This window comes from Triturus cristatus, chromosome 1_2 (genome assembly GCF_964204655.1).
Source record: "Triturus cristatus chromosome 1_2, aTriCri1.1, whole genome shotgun sequence".
Taxonomy (NCBI): Eukaryota; Metazoa; Chordata; class Amphibia; order Caudata; family Salamandridae; genus Triturus; species Triturus cristatus.
In genome coordinates this window covers 1,184,265,641-1,184,290,132 of record NC_140580.1, presented here as the reverse complement: position 1 = coordinate 1,184,290,132, position 24,492 = coordinate 1,184,265,641, and the positions used below count along the sequence as shown (strand labels likewise).

The 24,492-nt window shown below is 53.3% G+C and overlaps 1 protein-coding gene across 13 annotated transcripts in view; it reads right to left on the bottom strand.

The window, feature by feature from the left end:
* The window catches only part of DNM1 (dynamin 1), a 796,474-nt gene that overhangs the window by 59,922 nt on the left and 712,060 nt on the right, over nt 1-24,492 (bottom strand). For 8 of the 13 annotated variants that reach the window (XM_085614099.1, XM_085614096.1, XM_085614097.1 and 5 more), the window contains 2 exons: nt 22,316-22,557; nt 19,784-19,999 (listed from right to left, as the gene is read on the bottom strand). In XM_085614099.1, the coding sequence (XP_085470225.1) occupies nt 19,784-19,999; nt 22,316-22,557 (458 nt within the window). Of the gene's footprint in view, nt 1-19,779; nt 20,000-22,315; nt 22,558-24,492 lie in introns of those variants that run through there. The other 5 variants (XM_085614101.1, XM_085614102.1, XM_085614103.1 and 2 more) reach the window with 2 other exon arrangements.

Here is a 24,492-nt window from a genome sequence, read left to right as displayed (position 1 = left end):
TTAATGTGGTTACTCAGGGGGGGCAGAGACGCCCTGGATCAGAGAAACACTGCGTGCGTCAGCTGCAGGCCGCTTGATGTGGTTACTCAAGGGAGCAGAGAGGCCCTGGATCAGAGAAACACTGCGTGCATCAGCTACAGGCCGCTTGATGTGGTTACTCAGGGGGGTAGAGATGCTCTGGATTAGAGAGACTGCGTGCATCAGCTGCCGGCCGCTTAATGTGGTTACTCAGGGGGGCAGAGAGGCCCTGTATCAGAGTAGCACTGTGTGCATCAGTTGCGGTCTTGCCTAATGTGGTTACTCAGGGGGGCAGAGAGGCCCTGGATCAGAGAAACACTGCGTGCGTCAGTTGCAGGCCGCTTAATGTGGTTACTCAGGGGGCAGAGAGGCCCTGGATCAGAGAAACACTGCGTGCGTCAGCTGCAGGCCGCTTAATGTGGCTACTCAGGGGGGTAGAGATGCTCTGGATTAGAGATACTGCGTGCATCAGCTGCCGGCCGCTTAATGTGGTTACTCAGGGGGGCAGAGGCGCCCTGGATCAGAGAAACACTGCGTGCATCAGCTGCAGGCCGCTTGATGTGGTTACTCAGGGGGGTAGAGATGCTCTGGATTAGAGAGACTGCTTGCATCAGTTGCAGGCCGCTTAATGTGGTTACTTAGGGGGGCAGAGAGGCCCTGGATCAGAGAAACACTGCGTGCATCAGTTGCAGGCCGCTTAATGTGGTTACTCAGGGGGGCAGAGAGGCCCTGGATCAGAGAAACACTGCGTGCATCAGCTGCCGGCCGCTTAATGTGGTTACTCAGGGGGGCAGAGGAGCCCTGGATCAGAGAAACACTGCGTGCATCAGCTGCAGGCCGCTTGATGTGGTTACTCAGGGGGGTAGAGATGCTCTGGATTATAGACACTGCGTGCATCAGCTGCAGGCCGCTTGATGTGGTTACTCAGGGGGGAAGAGAGGCCCTGTATCAGAGAAACACTGCGTGCGTCAGTTGCAGGCCTCTTAATGTGGTTACTCAGGGGGGCAGAGAGGCCCTGGATCAGAGAAACACTGCGTGCGTCAGCTGCCGGCCGCTTAATGTGGTTACTCAGGGGGGCAGAGAGGCCCTGGATCAGAGAAACACTGCGTGCGTCAGCTGCAGGCCGCTTGATGTGGTTACTCAGGGGGGTAGAGATGCTCTGGATTAGAGAGACTGCGTGCATCAGCTGCCGGCTGCTTAATGTGGTTACTCAGGGGGGCAGAGAGGCCCTGGATCAGAGAAACACTGCGTGCGTCAGCTGCAGGCCGCTTGATGTGGTTACTCAAGGGGGCAGAGAGGCCCTGTATCAGAGAAACACTGCATGCGTCAGTTGCAGGCCTCTTAATGTGGTTACTCAGGGGGGCAGAGGGGCCCTGGATCAGAGAAACACTGCGTGCATCAGCTGCCGGCCGCTTAATGTGGTTACTCAGGGGGGCAGAGAGGCCCTGGATCAGAGTAGCACTGTGTGCATCAGTTGCGGTCTTGCCTAATGTGGTTACTCAGGGGGGCAGAGAGGCCCTGTATCAGAGAAACACTGCGTGCGTCAGCTGCAGGCCGCTTGATGTGGTTACTCAGGGGGGCAGAGAGGCCCTGGATCAGAGAAACACTGCGTGCATCAGCTGCAGGCCGCTTGATGTGGTTACTCAGGGGGGTAGAGATGCTCTGGATTAGAGAGACTGCGTGCATCAGCTGCCGGCCGCTTAATGTGGTTACTCAGGGGGGCAGAGAGGCCCTGGATCAGAGAAACACTGCGTGCGTCAGCTGCAGGCCGCTTGATGTGGTTACTCAGGGGGGCAGAGAGGCCCTGGATCAGAGAAACACTGCGTGCATCAGCTGCAGGCCGCTTGATGTGGTTACTCAGGGGGGTAGAGATGCTCTGGATTAGAGAGACTGCGTGCATCAGCTGCAGGCCGCTTGATGTGGTTACTCAGGGGGGCAGAGAGGCCCTGGATCAGAGAAACACTGCGTGTGTCAGCTGCCGGCCGCTTAATGTGGTTACTCAGGTGAGCGGAGAGGCCCTGGATCAGAGAAACACTGCGTGCATCAGCTGTAGGCCGCATAATGTGGTTACTCAGGGGGGAAGAGAAGAGAGGTTCTGGATCAGAGAAACACTGCGTGCATCAGCTGCAGGCAGCTTAATGTGGTTACTCAGGGGGGCAGAGAAGCCCTGGATCAGAGAAACACTGCGTGCGTCAGTTGCAGGCCGCTTAATGTGCTTACTCAGGGGGGCAGAGAGGCCCTGGATCAGAGAAACACTGTGTGCGTCAGCTGCAGGCCGCTTGATGTGGTTACTCAGGGGGGTAGAGATGCTCTGGATTAGAGAGACTGCGTGCATCAGCTGCCGGCCGCTTAATGTGGTTACTCAGGGGGGCAGAGAGGCCCTGTATCAGAGAAACACTGCGTGCGTCAGTTGCAGGCCTCCTTATGTGGTTACTCAGGGGGGCAGAGAGGCCCTGGATCAGAGAAACACTGAGTGCGTCAGCTGCAGGCCGCTTGATGTGGATACTTAGGGGGGCAGAGAGGCCCTGGATCAGAGAAACACTGCGTGCGTCAGCTGCAGGCCGCTTGATGTGGTTACTCAGGGGGGCAGAGAGGCCCTGTATCAGAGAAACACTGCGTGCGTCAGTTGCAGGCCTCTTAATGTGGTTACTCAGGGGGGCAGAGAGGCCCTGGATCAGAGAAGCACTGTGTGCGTCAGCTGCAGGCCGCTTGATGTGGTTACTCAGGGGGGTAGAGATGCTCTGGATTAGAGAGACTGCGTGCATCAGCTGCCGGCCGCTTAATGTGGTTACTCAGGGGGGCAGAGAGGCCCTGTATCAGAGAAACACTGCGTGCGTCAGTTGCAGGCCTCCTTATGTGGTTACTCAGGGGGGCAGAGAGGCCCTGGATCAGAGAAACACTGAGTGCGTCAGCTGCAGGCCGCTTGATGTGGATACTTAGGGGGGCAGAGAGGCCCTGGATCAGAGAGACACTGCGTGCATCAGCTGCAGGCAGCTTAATGTGGTTACTCAGGGGGGCAGAGAGGCCCTGGATCAGAGAAACACTGCGTGCGTCAGTTGCAGGCCGCTTAATGTGCTTACTCAGGGGGGCAGAGAGGCCCTGGATCAGAGAAACACTGTGTGCGTCAGCTGCAGGCCGCTTGATGTGGTTACTCAGGGGGGTAGAGATGCTCTGGATTAGAGAGACTGCGTGCATCAGCTGCCGGCCGCTTAATGTGGTTACTCAGGGGGGCAGAGAGGCCCTGTATCAGAGAAACACTGCGTGCGTCAGTTGCAGGCCTCCTTATGTGGTTACTCAGGGGGGCAGAGAGGCCCTGGATCAGAGAAACACTGAGTGCGTCAGCTGCAGGCCGCTTGATGTGGATACTTAGGGGGGCAGAGTGGCCCTGGATCAGAGAAACACTGCCTGCGTCAGCTGCAGGCCGCTTGATGTGGTTACTCAGGGGGGCAGAGAGGCCCTGGATCAGAGAAACACTGCGTGCATCAGCTGCAGGCCGCTTGATGTGGTTACTCAGGGGGGTAGAGATGCTCTGGATTAGAGAGACTGCGTGCATCAGCTGCAGGCCGCTTGATGTGGTTACTCAAGGGGGCAGAGAGGCCCTGGATCAGAGTAGCACTGTGTGCATCAGTTGCGGTCTCGCCTAATGTGGTTACTCAGGGGGGCAGAGAGGCCCTGGATCAGAGAAACACTGCGTGCGTCAGCTGAAGGCCGCTTAATGTGGTTACTCAGGGGGGTAGAGATGCTCTGGATTAGAGAGACTGCGTGCATCAGCTGCCGGCCGCTTAATGTGGTTACTCAGGTGAGCGGAGAGGCCCTGGATCAGAGAAACACTGCGTGCGTCAGCTGTAGGCCGCTTAATGTGGTTACTCAGGGGGTAAGAGAAGAGAGCTTCTGGATCAGAGAGACACTGCTTGCATCAGTTGCAGGCCTCTTAATGTGGTTACTCAGGGGGGTAGAGAGGTTCTGGATCAGAGAGACACTGCGTGCATCAGCTGCAGGCAGCTTAATGTGGTTACTCAGGGGGGCAGAGAGGCCCTGGATCAGAGAAACACTGCGTGTGTCAGCTGCCGGCCGCTTAATGTGGTTACTCAGGTGAGCGGAGAGGCCCTGGATCAGAGAAACACTGCGTGCGTCAGTTGCAGGCCGCTTAATGTGCTTACTCAGGGGGGCAGAGAGGCCCTGGATCAGAGAAACACTGTGTGCTTCAGCTGCAGGCCGCTTGATGTGGTTACTCAGGGGGGTAGAGATGCTCTGGATTAGAGAGACTGCGTGCATCAGCTGCCGGCCGCTTAATGTGGTTACTCAGGGGGGCAGAGAGGCCCTGTATCAGAGAAACACTGCGTGCGTCAGTTGCAGGCCTCTTAATGTGGTTACTCAGGGGGGCAGAGAGGCCCTGGATCAGAGAAACACTGAGTGCGTCAGCTGCAGGCCGCTTGATGTGGATACTTAGGGGGGCAGAGAGGCCCTGGATCAGAGAAACACTGCGTGCGTCAGTTGCAGGCCGCTTAATGTGCTTACTCAGGGGGGCAGAGAGGCCCTGGATCAGAGAAACACTGCGTGCGTCAGCTGCAGGCCGCTTGATGTGGTTACTCAGGGGGGTAGAGATGCTCTGGATTAGAGAGACTGCGTGCATCAGCTGCCGGCCGCTTAATGTGGTTACTCAGGGGGGAAGAGAGGCCCTGGATCAGATAAACACTGCGTGCGTCAGCTGCAGGCCGCTTGATGTGGTTACTCAGGGGGGCAGAGAGGCCCTGGATCAGAGAAACACTGCGTGCGTCAGCTGCAGGCCGCTTCATGTGGTTACTCAGGGGGGTAGAGATGCTCTGGATTAGAGAGACTGCGTGCATCAGCTGCCGGCCGCTTAATGTGGTTACTCAGGGGGGAAGAGAAGAGAGGTTCTGGATCAGAGAGACACTGCTTGCATCAGTTGCAGGCCTCTTAATGTGGTTACTCAGGGGGGCAGAGAGGTTCTGGATCAGAGAGACACTGCTTGCATCAGTTGCAGGCCGCTTAATGTGGTTACTCAGGGGGGTAGAGATGCTCTGGATTAGAGAGACTGCGTGCATCAGCTGCAGGCAGCTTAATGTGGTTACTCAGGGGGGCAGAGAGGCCCTGGATCAGAGAAACACTGCGTGCGTCAGTTGCAGGCCGCTTAATGTGCTTACTCAGGGGGGCAGAGAGGCCCTGGATCAGAGAAACACTGCGTGCGTCAGCTGCAGGCCGCTTGATGTGGTTACTCAGGGGGGCAGAGAGGCCCTGGATCAGAGTAGCACTGTGTGCATCAGTTGCGGTCTCGTCTTAATGTGGTTGCTCAGGGGGGCAGAGAGGCCCTGTATCAGAGAAACACTGCGTGCGTCAGCTGCAGGCCGCTTGATGTGGTTACTCAGGGGGGTAGAGATGCTCTGGATTAGAGAGACTGCGTGCATCAGCTGCCGGCCGCTTAATGTGGTTACTCAGGGGGGCAGAGAGGCCCTGGATCAGAGAAACACTGCGTGCGTCAGTTGCAGGCCGCTTAATGTGGTTACTCAGGGGGCAGAGAGGCCCTGGATCAGAGAAACACTGCGTGCGTCAGCTGCAGGCCGCTTGATGTGGTTACTCAGGGGGGTAGAGATGCTCTTGATTAGAGTGACTGCGTGCATCAGCTGCCGGCCGCTTAATGTGGTTACTCAGGGGAGCAGAGAGGCCCTGGATCAGAGAAACACTGTGTGCGTCAGCTGCAGGCCGCTTATGTGGTTACTCAGGGGGGCAGAGAGGCCCTGGATCAGAGAAACACTGCATGCATCAGCTGGAGGCAGCTTGATGTGGTTACTCAGGGGGGTAGAGATGCTCTGGATTAGAGAGACTGCGTGCATCAGCTGCCGGCCGCTTAATGTGGTTACTCAGGGGGGCAGAGAGGGCCTGGATCAGAGAAACACTGCTTGCATCAGCTGCAGGCCACTTAATGTGGTTACTCAGGGGGGCAGAGAGGCCCTGGATCAGAGAAACACTGCGTGCGTCAGTTGCAGGCCGCTTAATGTGGTTACTCAGGGGGGCAGAGATGCTCTGGATTACAGAGACTGTGGGCATCAGCCACAGACTTGCTTTGTGTGGTAACTCGTAGGTGCAGAGATGCTCTGGATTGGAGAGAGATTCTATTCAAGAGCAGCAGACTAACTTTGAGTGGACACTTAGAGGAGCAGAGACGTCCTAGATCGAAAAGACACTGAGCATCACCTGCAATCATGCATTTTGTGGTTCCTCAGGGTAGGAGAGCCCTGGAGCAGACAAACGTTGTGCATCGGCTGCACACTATCAGTGTGGGGTTACTCAAGCGGGTGAAGATGCTCTATATCAAAGAGGCACTGTGTCCATCAGTCACAGACTCACTTTGTATGGTTACTGAGAGGAGCAGAGATGCCCTGTATTGGAAAGATACTGTGTGCATCAGCCACCGACTTGCTTGGTGTTATTACTCAGTGAACTAGAACCCTGGATCGTACATACACTGTGGGCATCAGCTGCAGACCCGCTTTGTGCGGTTACTCGGGGCGAAGAGATGCCTTGGATACAAGAGACACTGTGCATCAGGTACACAATCTCTGCATTTATTAAGGGGAGTAGATGAGTTGGATCAAAGTCTTCACAGCTGCATGTTCTTTTTGTGGTTGCAGATGCAGTATGTATCCAATATCTCAGGCTGCTTTCCTTGTTAGAGTGCTGATGTTTAGCTGAGAGATGGGCTTCTGTTAAGGGGATGGTGATGAAAAGGGCAACATATTCCAACCTGGAAAGATACCTGGCTGCACAAAAAACTAATACCCAGACGAAAGGCACAGCTTAGGCACTTCCAAATTCACAAGTTACTTACCTTCGGTAACACCTCATCTGTAGAGAGTCTGTCTAGCCGCAGATTTGTTACCTTAGAATATTCCCCAGACATCAGACTGGCTCCGGAAAATCTTCAGCAGTACCAATGCACACTGGAAGGTGGCGCCGATCTACTCGGCATCAATTTCGTCCGTGCCAGAAGTGAGGTGTGTGGTGTCTGTAAAGACGCTACCCCAGCACACTGACTTCAGTTTCTTTATGTTACTATTTCAGTGGCAGAAACACGCAGTCACGTCAGAAGGCTGAAAAACCAGTGTGTCGACACTAAGGGCCTAGGGGGGCACTTTTAGAATGAGAAACTGGTTCACAGAACGGGGAGGATGGGAAGGTCGGTTAGGAATCTGCAACTAGATAAAGTCTCTACCAGATAAGGCGTTACCGAAGGTAAGTAACTTGTTCATCTAATACAGACTTCTGCGTGCGGTGAACAGCAGGTAGCGTCTGTAGAGCTGAGGGCAGGAGAATGAAGATGTGTGTGGTGTACAGCAGGTCTGTAGAGCTAAGGGCAGGTGAATGAAGATGTGTGCGGTGAACAGCAGGTCTGTAGAGCTGAGGGCAAGTGAATGTGGATGCGTGCGGTGAACAGCAGGTAGCGTCTGTAGAACTGAGGGTAGGTGAATGAAGATGCGTGCAGTGAACAGCAGGTTGCATCTGTAGAGCTGAGGGCAGGTGAATGAAGATGCGTGCGGTGAACAGCAGGTAGCGTCTGTAGAGCTGAGGGCAGGTGAATGAAGATGCGTGCCGTGAACAGCAGGTAGCGTCTGTAGAGCTGAGGGCAGGTGAATGAAGATGCGTGCCGTGAACAGCAGGTAGTGTCAGTAGAGCTGAGGGCAGGTGAATGAAGATGTGTGCAGTGAACGGCAGGTCTGTAGAGCTGAGGGCAGGTGAATGAAGATGCGTGCGGTGAACAGCAGGTCTGTAGAGCTGAGGGCAGGTGAATGAAGATGTGTGCAGTGAACAGCAGGTTGCGTCTGTAGAGCTGAGGGCAGGTGAATGAAGATGTGTGTGGTGTACAGCAGGTCTGTAGAGCTGAGGGCAGGTGAATGAAGATGCGTGCGGTGAACAGCAGGTAGCGTCTGTAGAACTGAGGGCAGGTGAATGAAGATGCGTGCAGTGAACAGCAGGTTGCATCTGTAGAGCTGAGCGCAGTTGAATGAAGATGCGTGCGGTGAACAGCAGGTAGCGTCTGTAGAGCTGAGGGCAGGTGAATGAAGGTGCGTGCCGTGAACAGCAGGTAGCGTCTGTAGAGCTGAGGGCAGGTGAATGAAGATGCGTGTGGTGAACAGCAGGTAGTGTCTGTAGAGCTGAGGGCAGGTGAATGAAGATGTGTGCAGTGAACGGCAGGTCTGTAGAGCTGAGGGCAGGTGAATGAAGATGCATGCGGTGAACAGCAGGTAGCGTCTGTAGAGCTGAGGGCAGGTGAATGAAGATGCGTGCAGTGAACAGCAGGTAGCATCCGTAGAGCTGAGGGCAGGTGAATGAAGATGCGTGCGGTGTACAGCAGGTCTGTAGAGCTGAGGGCAGGTGAATGAAGATGTGTGCTGTGAACAGCAGGTTGCGTCTGTAGAGCTGAGGGGAGGTGAATGAAGATGTGTGTGGTGAACAGCAGGTAGCATCTGTAGAGCTGAGGGCAGGTGAATGAAGATGTGTGCTGTGAACAGCAGGTTGCGTCTGTAGAGCTGAGGGCAGGTGAATGAAGATGTGTGCAGTGAACAGCAGGTAGCATCTGTAGAGCTGAGGGCAGGTGAATGAAGATGCGTGCAGTGAACAGCAGGTAGAGTCTGTAGAGCTGAGGGCAGGTAAATAAAGATGCGTGCAGTGAACAGCAGGTAGCGTCTGTAGAGCTGAGGGCAGGTGAATGAAGATGCGTGCATTGAACAGCACGTAGCGTCTGTAGAGCTGAGGGCAGGTGAATGAAAATGCTTGCAGTGAACAGCAGGTCTGTAGAGCTGAAGGCAGGAGAATGAAGATGCGTGTGGTGAACAGCGGGTAGCGTCTGTAGAGCTGAGGGCAGGAGAATGAAGAAGCGTGCAGTGAACAGCAGGTAGCGTCTGTAGAGCTGAGGGCAGGTGAATGAAGATGCGTGCCGTGAACAGCAGGTAGCGTCTGTAGAGCTGAGGGCAGGTGAATGAAGATGCGTGCAATGAACAGCAGGTAGCGTCTGTAGAGCTGAGGGCAGGTAAATGAAGATGCGTGCAATGAACAGCAGGTAGCTTCTGTAGAGCTGAGGGCAGGTGAATGAAGATGCGTGCCGTGAACAGCAGGTAGCGTCTGTAGAGCTGAGGGCAGGTGAATGAAGATGCCTGAGGTGAACAGCAGGTAGTGTCTGTAGAGCTGAGGGCAGGTGAATGAAGATGCTTGCAGTGAACAGCAGGTCTGTAGAGCTGAGGGCAGGTGAATGAAGATGCATGCAGTGAACAGCAGGTAGCGTCTGTAGAGCTGAGGGCAGGAGAATGAATATGCGTGCGGTGAACAGCAGGTAGCGTCTGTAGAGCTGAGGGCAGGTGAATGAAGATGCGTGAGGTGTACAGCAGGTCTGTAGAGCTGAGGGCAGGTGAATGAAGATGCGTGCAGTGAACAGCAGGTCTGTAGAGCTGAGGGCAGGTAAATGAAGATGCGTGCAGTGAACAGCAGGTAGCATCTGTAGAGCTGAGGGCAGGTGAATGAAGATGCTTGCAGTGAACAGCAGGTCTGTAGAGCTGAAGGCGGGTGAATGAAGATGCGTGCTGTGAACAGCAAGTTGCGTCTGTAGAGCTGAGGGCAGGTGAATGAAGATGTGTGTGGTGTACAGCAGGTCTGTAGAGCTGAGGGTAGGTGAATGAAGATGCATGCAGTGAACAGCAGGTAGCGTCTGTAGAGCTGAGGGCAGGTGAATGAAAATGCTTGCAGTGAACCGCAGGTATGTAGAGCTGAAGGCAGGTGAATGAAGATGCGTGTGGTGAACAGCGGGTAGCATCTGTAGAGTTGAGGGCAGGTGAATGAAGATGTGTGCAGTGAACAGCAGGTAGCATCTGTAGAGCTGAAGGCAGGTGAATGAAGATGCGTGCAGTGAACAGCAGGTAGCGTCTGTAGAGCTGAGGGCAGGTGAATGAAGATGCGTGCGGTGAACAGCAGGTAGCGTCTGTAGAGCTGAGGGCAGGTGAATGAAGATGCGTGCCGTGAACAGCAGGTAGCGTCTGTAGAGCTGAGGGCAGGTGAATGAAGATGCGTGTGGTGAACAGCAGGTAGTGTCTGTAGAGCTGAGGGCAGGTGAATGAAGGTGCGTGCCGTGAACAGCAGGTAGCGTCAGTAGAGCTGAGGGCAGGTGAATGAAGATGCGTGCGGTGAACAGCAGGTAGCGTCTGTAGAGCTAAGGGCAGGTGAATGAAGATGCGTGCCGTGAACAGCAGGTCTGTAGAGCTGAGGGCAGGTGAATGAAGATGCATGCAGTGAACAGCAGGTAGCGTCTGTAGAGCTGAGGGCAGGTGAATGAAGATGCGTGCGGTGTACAGCAGGTCTGTAGAGCTGAGGGCAGGTGAATGAAGATGTGTGCTGTGAACAGCAGGTTGCGTCTGTAGAGCTGAGGGCAGGTGAATGAAGATGTGTGCTGTGTACAGCAGGTCTGTAGAGCTGAGGGCAGGTGAATCAAGATGCATGCAGTGAACAGCAGGTAGCATCTGTAGAGCTGAGGGCAGGTGAATGAAGATGCGTGCAGTGAACAGCAGGTAGCGTCTGTAGAGCTGAGGGCAGGTGAATGAAGATGCGTGCAGTGAACAGCAGGTAGCGTCTGTAGAGCTGAGGGCAGGTGAATGAAGATGCGTGCAGTGAACAGCATGTAGCATCTATAGAGCTGAGGGCAGGTGAATGAAGATGCGTGCAGTTAACAGCGGGTAGCGTCTGTAGAGCTGAGGGCAGGTAAATGAAGATGCGTGCAGTGAACAGCAGGTAGCGTCTGTAGAGCTGAGGGCAGGTGAATGAAGATGCGTGCAGTGAACAGCATGTAGCGTCTGTAGAGCTGAGGGCAGGTGAATGAAAATGCTTGCAGTGAACAGCAGGTCTGCAGAGCTGAAGGCAGGTGAATGAAGATGCGTGTGGTGAACAGCGGGTAGCGTCTGTAGAGTTAAGGGCAGGTGAATGAAGATGTGTGCAGTGAACAGCAGGTAGCATCTGTAGAGCTGAGGGCAGGTGAATGAAGATGCGTGCAATGAACAGCAGGTAGCGTCTGTAGAGCTGAGGGCAGGTGAATGAAGATGCGTGCGGTGAACAGCAGGTAGCGTCTGTAGAGCTGAGGGCAGGTGAATGAAGATGCGTGCCGTGAACAGCAGGTAGCGTCTGTAGAGCTGAGGGCAGGTGAATGAAGATGCGTGTGGTGAACAGCAGGTAGTGTCTGTAGAGCTGAGGGCAGGTGAATGAAGGTGCGTGCCGTGAACAGCAGGTAGCGTCAGTAGAGCTGAGGGCAGGTGAATGAAGATGCGTGCGGTGAACAGCAGGTAGCGTCTGTAGAGCTAAGGGCAGGTGAATGAAGATGCGTGCCGTGAACAGCAGGTCTGTAGAGCTGAGGGCAGGTGAATGAAGATGCATGCAGTGAACAGCAGGTAGCGTCTGTAGAGCTGAGGGCAGGTGAATGAAGATGCGTGCGGTGTACAGCAGGTCTGTAGAGCTGAGGGCAGGTGAATGAAGATGTGTGCTGTGAACAGCAGGTTGCGTCTGTAGAGCTGAGGGCAGGTGAATGAAGATGTGTGCTGTGTACAGCAGGTCTGTAGAGCTGAGGGCAGGTGAATCAAGATGCATGCAGTGAACAGCAGGTAGCATCTGTAGAGCTGAGGGCAGGTGAATGAAGATGCGTGCAGTGAACAGCAGGTAGCGTCTGTAGAGCTGAGGGCAGGTGAATGAAGATGCGTGCAGTGAACAGCAGGTAGCGTCTGTAGAGCTGAGGGCAGGTGAATGAAGATGCGTGCAGTGAACAGCATGTAGCATCTATAGAGCTGAGGGCAGGTGAATGAAGATGCGTGCAGTTAACAGCAGGTAGCGTCTGTAGAGCTGAGGGCAGGTAAATGAAGATGCGTGCAGTGAACAGCAGGTAGCGTCTGTAGAGCTGAGGGCAGGTGAATGAAGATGCGTGCAGTGAACAGCATGTAGCGTCTGTAGAGCTGAGGGCAGGTGAATGAAAATGCTTGCAGTGAACAGCAGGTCTGCAGAGCTGAAGGCAGGTGAATGAAGATGCGTGTGGTGAACAGCGGGTAGCGTCTGTAGAGTTAAGGGCAGGTGAATGAAGATGTGTGCAGTGAACAGCAGGTAGCATCTGTAGAGCTGAGGGCAGGTGAATGAAGATGCGTGCAATGAACAGCAGGTAGCGTCTGTAGAGCTGAGGGCAGGTGAATGAAGATGCGTGCGGTGAACAGCAGGTAGCGTCTGTAGAGCTGAGGGCAGGTGAATGAAGATGCGTGCCGTGAACAGCAGGTAGCGTCTGTAGAGCTGAGGGCAGGTGAATGAAGATGCGTGTGGTGAACAGCAGGTAGTGTCTGTAGAGCTGAGGGCAGGTGAATGAAGATGCTTGCAGTGAACAGCAGGTCTGTAGAGCTGAGGGCAGGTGAATGAAGATGCATGCAGTGAACAGCAGGTAGCGTCTGTAGAGCTGAGGGCAGGAGAATGAAGATGCGTGCGGTGAACAGCAGGCAGCGTCTGTAGAGCTGAGTGCAGGTGATTGAAGATGCGTGCGGTGAACAGCAGGTAGCGTCTGTAGAGCTGAGGGCAGGTGAATGAAGATGTGTGTGGTGTACAGCAGGTCTGTAGAACTGAGGGCAGGTGAATGAAGATGCGTGCAGTGAACAGCAGGTAGCATCTGTAGAGCTGAGGACAGGTGAATGAAGATGTGTGTGGTGTACAGTAGGTCTGTAGAGCTGAGGGCAGGTGAATGAAGATGCGTGCAGTGAACAGCAGGTCTGTAGAGCTGAAGGCAGGTGAATGACGATGCGTGTGGTGAACAGCGGGTAGCGTCTGTAGAGCTGAGGGCAGGTGAATGAAGATGTGTGCAGTGAACAGCAGGTAGCACCTGTAGAGCTGCGGGCAGGTGAATGAAGATGTGTGCAGTGAACAGCAGGTAGCGTCTGTAGAGCTGAGGGCAGGTGAATGAAGATGCGTGCGGTGAACAGCAGGTAGCATCTGTAGAACTGAGGGCAGGTGAATGAAGATGCATGCCGTGAACAGCAGGTAGTAGCGTCTGTAGAGCTGAGGGCAGGTGAATGAAGATACGTGCAGTGAACAGCAGGTAGCGTCTGATGAGCTGAAGGCAGGTGAATGAAGATGCGTGCGGTGAACAGCAGGTAGAGTCTGTAGAGCAGAGGGCGTGTGAATGAAGATGCATGCCGTGAACAGCAGGTAGCGTCTTTAGAGCTGAGGGCAGGTGAATGAAGATACGTGCAGTGAACAGCAGGTAGCGTCTGTAGAGCTGAGGGCAGGTGAATGAAGATGCGTGCCGTGAACAGCTGGTAGCGTCTGTAGAGCTGAGGGCAGGTGAATGAAGATGCGTGCAGTGAACAGCAGGTAGCATCTGTAGAGCTGAGGGCAGGTGAATGAAGATGTGTGCAGTGAACAGCAGGTCTGTAGAGCGGAGGGCTGGTGAATGAAGATGTGTGCAGTGAACAGCAGGTAGCGTCTGTAGAGCTGAGGGCAGGTGAATGAAGATGTGTGCAGTGAACGGCAGGTAGCGTCTGTAGAGATGGGGCAGGTGAATGAAGATGTGTGCGGTGAACAGCAGGTAGCATCTGTAGAGCTGAGGGCAGTTGAATGAAGATGTGTGTGGTGAGCAGCAGGTAGTGTCTTTAGAGCTGAGGGCAGGTGAATGAAGATGTGTGCAGTGAACAGCAGGTAGCATCTGTAGAGCTGAGGGCAGGTGAATGAAGATGCGTGCAGTGAACAGCAGGTAGCGTCTGTAGAGCTGAGGGCAGGTGAATGAAGATGCGTGCGGTGAACAGCAGGTAGCGTCTGTAGAGCTGAGGGCAGGTGAATGAAGATGCGTGCCGTGAACAGCAGGTAGCGTCTGTAGAGCTGAGGGCAGGTGAATGAAGATGCGTGTGGTGAACAGCAGGTAGTGTCTGTAGAGCTGAGGGCAGGTGAATGAAGGTGCGTGCCGTGAACAGCAGGTAGCGTCAGTAGAGCTGAGGGCAGGTGAATGAAGATGTGTGCGGTGAACAGCAGGTAGCGTCTGTAGAGCTGAGGGCAGGTGAATGAAGATGCGTGCCGTGAACAGCAGGTCTGTAGAGCTGAGGGCAGGTGAATGAAGATGCATGCAGTGAACAGCAGGTAGCGTCTGTAGAGCTGAGGGCAGGAGAATGAAGATGCGTGCAGTGAACAGCAGGTAGCGTCTGTAGAGCTGAGGGCAGGTGAATGAAGATGTGTGCGGTGTACAGCAGGTCTGTAGAGCTGAGGGCAGGTGAATGAAGATGTGTGCTGTGAACAGCAGGTTGCGTCTGTAGAGCTGAGGGCAGGTGAATGAAGATGTGTGCTGTGTACAGCAGGTCTGTAGAGCTGAGGGCAGGTGAATCAAGATGCATGCAGTGAACAGCAGGTAGCATCTGTAGAGCTGAGGGCAGGTGAATGAAGATGCGTGCAGTGAACAGCAGGTAGCGTCTGTAGAGCTGAGGGCAGGTGAATGAAGATGCGTGCAGTGAACAGCAGGTAGCATCTGTAGAGCTGAGGGCAGGTGAATGAAGATGCGTGCAGTGAACAGCATGTAGCATCTATAGAGCTGAGGGCAGGTGAATGAAGATGCGTGCAGTGAACAGCAGGTAGCGTCTGTAGTGCTGAGGGCAGGTAAATGAAGATGCGTGCAGTGAACAGCAGGTAGCGTCTGTAGAGCTGAGGGCAGGTGAATGAAGATGCGTGCAGTGAACAGCATGTAGCGTCTGTAGAGCTGAGGGCAGGTGAATGAAAATGCTTGCAGTGAACAGCAGGTCTGCAGAGCTGAAGGCAGGTGAATGAAGATGCGTGTGGTGAACAGCGGGTAGCGTCTGTAGAGTTAAGGGCGGGTGAATGAAGATGTGTGCAGTGAACAGCAGGTAGCATCTGTAGAGCTGAGGGCAGGTGAATGAAGATGCGTGCAATGAACAGCAGGTAGCGTCTGTAGAGCTGAGGGCAGGTGAATGAAGATGCGTGCGGTGAACAGCAGGTAGCGTCTGTAGAGCTGAGGGCAGGTGAATGAAGATGCGTGCCGTGAACAGCAGGTAGCGTCTGTAAAGCTGAGGGCAGGTGAATGAAGATGCTTGCAGTGAACAGCAGGTCTGTAGAGCTGAGGGCAGGTGAATGAAGATGCATGCAGTGAACAGCAGGTAGCGTCTGTAGAGCTGAGGGCAGGAGAATGAAGATGCGTGCGGTGAACAGCAGGCAGCGTCTGTAGAGCTGAGTGCAGGTGATTGAAGATGCGTGCGGTGAACAGCAGGTAGCGTCTGTAGAGCTGAGGGCAGGTGAATGAAGATGTGTGTGGTGTACAGCAGGTCTGTAGAACTGAGGGCAGGTGAATGAAGATGCGTGCAGTGAACAGCAGGTAGCATCTGTAGAGCTGAGGGCAGGTGAATGAAGATGTGTGTGGTGTACAGTAGGTCTGTAGAGCTGAGGGCAGGTGAATGAAGATGCGTGCAGTGAACAGCAGGTCTGTAGAGCTGAAGGCAGGTGAATGACGATGCGTGTGGTGAACAGCGGGTAGCGTCTGTAGAGCTGAGGGCAGGTGAATGAAGATGTGTGCAGTGAACAGCAGGTAGCACCTGTAGAGCTGCGGGCAGGTGAATGAAGATGTGTGCGGTGAACAGCAGGTAGCGTCTGTAGAGCTGAGGGCAGGTGAATGAAGATGCGTGCGGTGAACAGCAGGTAGCATCTGTAGAGCTGAGGGCAGGTGAATGAAGATGCATGCCGTGAACAGCAGGTAGTAGCGTCTGTAGAGCTGAGGGCAGGTGAATGAAGATACGTGCAGTGAACAGCAGGTAGCGTCTGATGAGCTGAAGGCAGGTGAATGAAGATGCGTGCGGTGAACAGCAGGTAGAGTCTGTAGAGCAGAGGGCGTGTGAATGAAGATGCATGCCGTGAACAGCAGGTAGCGTCTTTAGAGCTGAGGGCAGGTGAATGAAGATACGTGCAGTGAACAGCAGGTAGCGTCTGTAGAGCTGAGGGCAGGTGAATGAAGATGCGTGCCGTGAACAGCTGGTAGCGTCTGTAGAGCTGAGGGCAGGTGAATGAAGATGCGTGCAGTGAACAGCAGGTAGCATCTGTAGAGCTGAGGGCAGGTGAATGAAGATGTGTGCAGTGAACAGCAGGTCTGTAGAGCGGAGGGCTGGTGAATGAAGATGTGTGCAGTGAACAGCAGGTAGCGTCTGTAGAGCTGAGGGCAGGTGAATGAAGATGTGTGCAGTGAACGGCAGGTAGCGTCTGTAGAGATGGGGCAGGTGAATGAATATGTGTGCGGTGAACAGCAGGTAGCATCTGTAGAGCTGAGGGCAGGTGAATGAAGATGCGTGCGGTGAACAGCAGGTAGCGCCTGTAGAGCTGAGGGCAGGTGAATGAAGATGCGTGCAGTGCACGGCAGGTAGCGTCTGTAGAGATGGGGGGCTGGTGAATGAAGATGTGTGCGGTGAACAGCAGGTAGCGTCAGTAGAGCTGAGGGCAGGTGAATGAAGATGCGTGCCGTGAACAGCAGGTAGCATCTGTAGAGCTGAGGGCAGGTGAATGAAGATGTGTGTGGTGAACAGCAGGTAGTGTCTTTAGAGCTGAGGGCAGGTGAATGAAGATGTGTGCAGTGAACAGCAGGTCTGTAGAGCTGAGGGCAGGTGAATGAAGATGAGTGCGGTGAACAGCAGGTAGCGTCTGTAGAGCTGAGGGCAGGTGAATGAAGATGCGTGTGGTGAACAGCTGGTAGCGTCTGTAGAGCTGAGGGCAGGTGAATGAAGATGCGTGCGGTGAACAGCAGGTAGCGTCTGTAGAGCTGAGGGCAGGTGAATGAAGATGTGTGCAGTGAACAGCAGGTCTGTAGAGCTGAGGGCAGGTGAATGAAGATTTGTGCAGTGAACAGCAGGTAGCGTCTGTAGAGCTGAGGGCAGGTGAATGAAGTTAGTTGCAGTGAACGGCAGGTAGCGTCTGTAGAGATGGGGGCAGGTGAATGAAGATGTGTGCGGTGAACAGCAGGTAGCGTCTGTAGAGCTGAGGGCAGGTGAATGAAGATGGGTGCGGTGAACAGCAGGTTGCGTCTGTAGAGCTGAGGGCAGGAGGAGGAGGAGGTATTCTCATAGGGGAGGTAGCAAAGTTTTTCCTCTTTGGAGCTGGAGGCGGGGCAGGCTTGTCCAGCTGTCTCTTTTTGATGCTGAGCATCAAATATCCAGTCTTAGGGTCCTTGACCAGTGTTTTTTGTAATGGATCAGGCCTAAATAGTTCTTCAGAGAGTGCCCGCTCAGTCGGTGCCGAAGGCACCGGGGCCGTAGGTTTTTTTGTTTTGGAGTCTGCACCAGTTCGCTGTTTTGAACTGTGCGGCTTTGGAAGGGCTGGTTGGTCACTCTGTTCCGGCTTCGAGGTGTGGGTGTCGATGGCTTTGTGTTTTTTGGTCGGCTCCGAAGACGGTGTCGGCACCGAGGAGCCGGTGCTGGTTTTCGGCGCCGAGTGCTTCGGTGTGGCGCTCGGTGCCGAGGGCATTTTCTTTTTCGGCGTCGGTGCGGAGGAGTGTTTCTCGGCACCGACGGTGGGCTGGCTCGAGCCCAAGCCGCCTGAAGGCTTGATAGGCTTCTTTACCGGTCCTGGAGGCGCGGTGTGGGAAGCAGTGTCCTTGGTCGTGTCTAGGCCCGAGGGCGAAGGCATTACCGAAGCCTTTTTCGATGCCGTCAAGGGTGTGGGGTGGGGGTGGATGTTGGTACTCACGACCCTCTGTGCCGGAGTGATGTCCTCGACATCTGAGTCGTCGGCCTCGGAGGTGCTGACGAGGCCCTCTTCGGTGTGCTGTACTTCTGGAGCATCGACGCCTTCTCCGAAGATGTCGTCTGGGATCGTTGTCGACGAGTGTGCCATGGTTCTTCTCGCCCTACGGTCTCGAATGGTTTTCTTGGACCGGAAGGATTTGCACGCTGGACAGTCTCGAGCCTCGTGTTCAGGGGAGAGGCAAAGGTTGCATACCTCGTGGAGATCGGTGTGGGGGGATTTGGATCCACATCGAGGGCATTTTTTGAATGGAGTCCTTTCCATTAGCCAGGACCGGAGCTTGGGTAGGCCCGAAGGCCGTCGTCGACGACCGGAATCGATGGGTGTGGAGATCGCGATCGCAAACAATACCATGAAAATGGAGGAGGATGCGCGTCGACTGAAGAACTGGAAACTGTTCGGAACCGGAGCGCGAAGAACACATCCGAGCCCGATTGCGGAAAAAGCAATCTGAGGATGGAGCCGAAGCGCATGCGCAATACGATCCAAAGGAGGAGTCACAGACCTCGTGACTTCCAAAGACTTTCCAAGAGGAAAAACAACTGCAAACATCCGGGCCCAACACCAGATGGCGATCTATGCACAGTGTGTAATCTGCAGCTCATATGCCTCGAACACATCTTTCCTCACACACAGTCTTAAAAGTCACCAGAGAATTGAGAAAAATGGCAGCAAAGCTCGGGATTCGTATCAAAGGATGCAGAAATAAAGGAACTGATGGCGGCATGTAAGAGTGGCACCTATATATGGCCATTGCGTCACTTGTGGGGATGTTTGAGATAGCAGGGGAGTCATGCTGTGGTGCCTGTTGGTACTCAGGAGTCACTGCTGCAAGAAGTTTCAAGATCCAGTCTGGTGCCTAGGGTATTCTAAAGGGGAGGAATCTGTGTATAGAAGTATCCATCAGAAAACCTCTGTCTGAGAGCGCCACAATTCCACAAGCATTGGACTCATATGGTCACGTTCAGAAAAGATCCTGTCCCACCAAGACCGTCTCTGTAGCCCATGTCTCATTTCTTGAATAATCTCTGCCTGAGGTATACTCCGTCTCAAATGTGATTCCATTCAGTTACACTGCAGCCCATCCTGAGCACTTCGCCTCATTGCCTTGAGTCACACTGAGCTGTCATTTTGGTGCCACAAATCTCACCCCCGGACTCTGGTCAGCCAAGTCGAAAGGCCCTGTTGGTATCGCTTCTTTTATCCACAGACTCCCCTCATAGACGTCAATGTTCCCAATTGGTTGCTCATCTTTTGCTGTAATGCCCTGACTGCCCTTCTTTACTCTCTTGGTCTGTGCCTCCTGTCAGTGATGGAGATACGCCCCTTGGTAACGGACTTCTGTGATCCTTATCTCCACTCCGGCACAGCACACATCATCTCCTGGATATGATTAGCCATAGAGATGCCTTCTTAGTAGCCACCTCACTGTGCAATCCCAGCCTCTAAGTGGCACCAAGGAGCCCCCTTGGGATCCAATCTCATTCTCCCACCCCCCTCAGTCGTAGAGAGTTGGGCCCTTGATAACTCGCACATGTGCTGCCTTGTCTGCGTCACAATGAGATACTCCCTTAGTATGTCACCTCACCTGTGATTCCAGACTCCACTTAGTGACACTGAGGAGCCCTTTTAGTACTTCATCTCATCACCCCTCCTGTCAGTCACAATGAGTTGCCCCCTTGATACCTTGCGCATCATGTGATTCCTTCCTGTGCCACAGCAAGAAGCTCCCGGATATCTCACCCACTTTGTGATCAGGGTCTCCCCTCCAACAAACCAAAGTAACATTGTCTTCCACAATGAAAGAAACTGAGGTGAGGAGACTGTGCCCTTTCTCTTTTTTTTCATTTTACGGTTCAGTAAGCTCAGTGAGTGAATCGACAGGGCAGAAAGGCAGTGCTTGTACTTGGGCTGCAACTTCAAACACAGGGCTTCCACCTGTGCACCAGTTGAGCACCTCATGACTTACCTGGGGACACCTGGGGGAGCGCGGTTGGGCCGGGATGGAATCTGAGGTGGAGGCCCGAAAGGATCGGGGGAAGCCCCTGGTCTGGAGGGAACTGGTGGGGCACTACCTAAAGTGGATCCAGCAGGAGGGGGTCCTGGAGCGGGGCCCCGAGATCCAGGCCTGGTTGGAGGGACAGCTGGAGCTCTCCTCTGTGGCGTTGGACTGGATGCGGGAGACCTGCAAAAATACAAGTGAGAACTTGCTATGGACCCATAGAACATCTCACCAGCACCTCACTAGTTAGGTGACCTCCACCCTGTGTCATTTCCCCCAACAAAGAATATTGCTTGTAATAACCATCTGTACCCACCACTGTGGTCAGGTCCCCCCAACTATGAGTTTGCTGGTTTCTACACCCCTCAGCATACTCAAATGTAGCCCTCACTGTAGCCATGTCCTGTCCACCACAACCTCACCATCAAGCTGTCTGCGAGCTGCTGTTCCTCCTACTTGCCAACCCACATCATTCCATACAGGAACCCCCCTGCAGCCCTAGTTACAGCCCTCACCTTGTTCATATCCCCACACCTTACTCTCCACACATGGGGTATGATGGCCCTGTGTCATCACCAAAGCTTCTGTGTGACATTACCACCCCCAATAAACAGCTCCCCTGAGGCTCTGCTGTCTATGTTCTCCTCCCATGGCCATGCAGTCTTTTTGGGATCTTCGTATCTGCCCGACCCTGTGTGGCCTTCATGGGAGAACCCTTATAGCCCTGTTGTCTATGTGCAACATCTATGTGGCCCTACGGTCTCTGTGTGCCCTTCATGTGGCCGTGCCTTTTTTTGTGACCTCCTCGTGGCCCTGCTGTTTGTGTGTCCGCCTTGTGATCCTGTGGCCCCTGCTGACTCTTTGTGACCTCTCAGTGACCTCTCAGTGTTAGTTATCTCTCTCTGATCTCCCGGTGGCCCTAGTGTCTCTGAGGGCCCTTCTCGTGACCCTGTTGTTTGTGTGTCCGCCTTGTGATCCTGTGGCCCCTACTGACTCTTTGTGACCCCTCAGTGTTGGTTATCTCTCTCTGATCTCCCTGTGGCCATAGTGTGTCTGAGGGCCCTTCTCGTGACCCTGCTGTGTGTGTCCGCCTTGTGATCCTGTGGCCCCTGCTGACTCTTTGTGACCTCTCAGTGTTGGTTATCTCTCTCCGATCTCCCTGTGGCCCCACTCTGTCTACGTGTGCGCGCCCTTGCTGTCTCTCTGTGACTTCCCTGTAATACTGCTGTCTTTGAGTGACCACACAGTGACCCTGCTATCTTTACATGACCTCCCTTTAGTTTACTGACCTCTATATGACCATTCAGTCTTTATGTAACCTTCCTGCAGTCAGTAAGCTGTGTCCCCATGCCCCTGAATCTTGTTCCTATTGTCTGTGTTGCTTTCTTATGGCTCTGTTGTCTGTGTAGCTCCTTTGTAGCTCAGCTATCTGTGTCATACCCCCCTGTAGTCCTGATATTTCTGTGTGACCTTTTTGTGGCCAAGCAGACCCCTCTGACCCTACTCTCAATGTGCCTTGCCAGTGGCCCACTTGTCCCTGTGGGACCTCCTTGAGCCTTTCCATCTCCAAGCTGCCTCTCTGACTCTGTGTGTACGCAGTCCCTTCGTAGCTCCTAATGTTTGTGTGTAACCCCTCTGAGGGATGCTGCCCCCATGCAATCACCCTATGCCCTCTTCTCTCTACGATGAGTGTGCTAGTGACCCCTCTTGTCTCAGTTCATACATGTGCCCTTCTTTGTGACTCATGCTGCCTCCGTTCATATGCTGCCTCCGTTCATCTCCTGCCCCTGATGTCTTGTCTGCCCCCTCTGTAGGCCCACCGTGTCTGGGTAGTTACTTTGGGGATCTGTGGTAACAGCTATGGAAGCTATTGGCATTGAATTGCCTCCTGATCTGCTGGCTCTGTTCTAACCTTCTACAGCCCGATGGCTCCATCTTCCAGGGTATGGAAGCTATAAGGTTTCCTATATGCCTCCGGCTGCGTCTTGCTGGCGCTGTGAAATGCCTTTGTGCCCTGTGGCCTATTGTAGCCTTTTGCTGATCAGCTGTCCCCAATCAAACACTCCCAATATGTGCCCTAGTCTGTGTCACCATCAAATGCCAAATATAACTTGTATGGTCTCTCCCTCAGTCTTTTTCAACCTTAAAGCGCCTTGTAAACCCTAGTGGGCTTTCTACCCCATCCAACATTCTTATTTTATTGTGTCATCCCTCCCTGTCTTCTGCCAGTCACTGTAACTCTTAGGTGCCGCCTTTGCCTCTGTCAACCTCTGGCAGCATCTGTAAGCTCCAGGGGCAGTCCTTCCCTATCAGGCACATTTATTGTGCACATGTCTGAGCTGTAAAGACCATAACCACGATGATCCACCCTGTTTTCCAATGTAGGGAATATTAAGGATTGTCTGCCCTGTTCTCTCCCACACACCCAGGCCTGAGGGAACAAAACGCCCAGAAGTGCTTGACACGTTTGACCCCCTCACATCAAGCGCTGTACTTCACCTGCGGCCGGACGGCATGCCCTGCACCTGGAGCCAGGAGTCGTCCACGGGGGGTGGCATTGGGGTACTGATGGTTGTGGTGTTGATGTCACCGGTGATGATCAAGGCTTCCTTCAGCGCGTGGTACATGCGCAGCATCTCATCTCGCCGCTGGGCCTGCTCAGCAGACTCCTCCATCAGCGTGTTCTGGTCGCCACAAGAGTACAGGTTTGCCAGCAGTTCAGAATGGATGAAGTCTTTAGTCTGCAGAGGGAAGAGATCACAGGACCCATTGCATGGACTAATACTATTACTACTAAGCAGGCTCTCCAGTCAAAGGTGGGAAGGGAGATCGGTGACTGCTTGGAAACCACTGCCTGGTTAAGTCTTTTTAGAAAGCGCTTGTACACCCAGGAGACTTCGAGAAAGAATCCAACTGGCAGAGAAGGGTCCCTGGTCTAGCTGTTGTAGCAGGATCAACAACCAGCTCTTCTGTTCAGAGAGAAGACATCAATTTTATTGAAGATGGTTCCAAATGAATGGGGCTAACACAGAAAGAACCCCCCTCCCAGGTACGGCTTTGTGAAGCAGGAAGACTGAGGAGCAGGAAGAACTCAACTTTCGGGTAAGCCTGTAGACCCAAAGCTTCGGTTTAGGGAGAAAATAAGTTACTTAGCTATGAGGATAAAATGCTTACCTGTAATCCTAGTTCTCTTCCAGGGGAACCCTCATCATAGTCATGAGGTTGAATAGTGCCATCCATGCACATAACTATATATATATTTACTACAATTATCCAAATAGATAAACAAGCCTACCCTACTTGAGTGTCTGAGTCTAGACAGTAATGTTTAGACCAGGAGAGACTTTGCACCAATCTCCACTTTGCAGCTTTGAATAGTTTGGAAATGGGTATATTTCTTAGTAGAGCAGCAGTTGCCGTCTTACCCTTCGTGAAATGGGCCTTAGATCCAGCAGGTAAGCGCTTGTTGGCTAACTGTCAAGAAAGTACTATACAAGAGACTATCCACCTAGAGATGGTCTACTTGGAGGAAGCCATGCCTGTTCTAATAGGGCCATAGTTGACGAAGACTCGGTCATATTGTCTGATATCTTTTATTTTATCGAAGTAAAATGTCAGGACTCGCTTGAGATCTAACAAATGTAATGCGATTTATGCTGAAGTGGAAGAGTTAGGAAAGATGGTGGGAAGGGGTCTGGTTGATGTGAAAACCAGAAATCACCATAGGAAGGAAACTCTGGTGGGTTCTCATGACCACCCTGTTAGCGTGGAATACTGTTTATGGCTCTTTAGCACAAAGAATGGATCTCACTGACCCTACGTGCTTAGGTAAGTGCAACCAGAAAAGCAACTTTCCAGGTGAGGAGTTGTAATGATGCTTTGTCTACAGGTTCGAAAGGAGGACCCATGAGTTTTGAGAGAACCACATTAAGCTCCCTTCCACTGTGGAGATGGAGATCATATAGGTGGGAATACCATTTAAGGCCTTCTTAAAAATCTTTAACAAGCATTTGAAAAAAGGAAATGGAGACTGTCCATAAGCTGTAATGGCTGCGAGATGTACCTTAGTGGATGGCCACTGCAGACCAGATTTTGCTAAATGGAGAAGATAAGGTAGAATTACAGCCTCCTGACCCAGGATTGGATGAGGATTATTTTGAGCACACCACACGTAGAACCTGTCCCACTTAAAGGCATAGGAACGTCTGGCAGAAGGTCTCTTGGACTCTCTCAGAATGTCCATGCCCTCCTGTGAAAGGCCTAAATGTCCATACTGATGGAATTGAGGAGCCATGCGGTCAAGCTCAGCGAAGGAAGGTTGGGGTGGAAAATCTGCCTTTCGAGTTTGTAGAGGAGATCCTGTCTGCATGGCAACATCTTTGGTGGGCTGAAGAAGATCCAGGAACCACCACTGGCAATGCCAATCCGGTGCTATAAGGATCATTCTGGTCTTGGGCTTGTACAGTTTGTCGATTACCACAGGAATCGCGGGAAACAGGTAAAGACCTTTCTTGGACCAATCTATCAAAAGGGCATTCCCTTTTGATCCTGGTTGGGAGAACCTAGATCCGTAGTGTAGGCATTTTTCTTGTTTTCGTCCACATACAGGTCGATTTGCAACAGTCCCCATTCTTGAAAGATGTCTTGCATGACGTCGTTGTGTAGAGTCCAGTAGC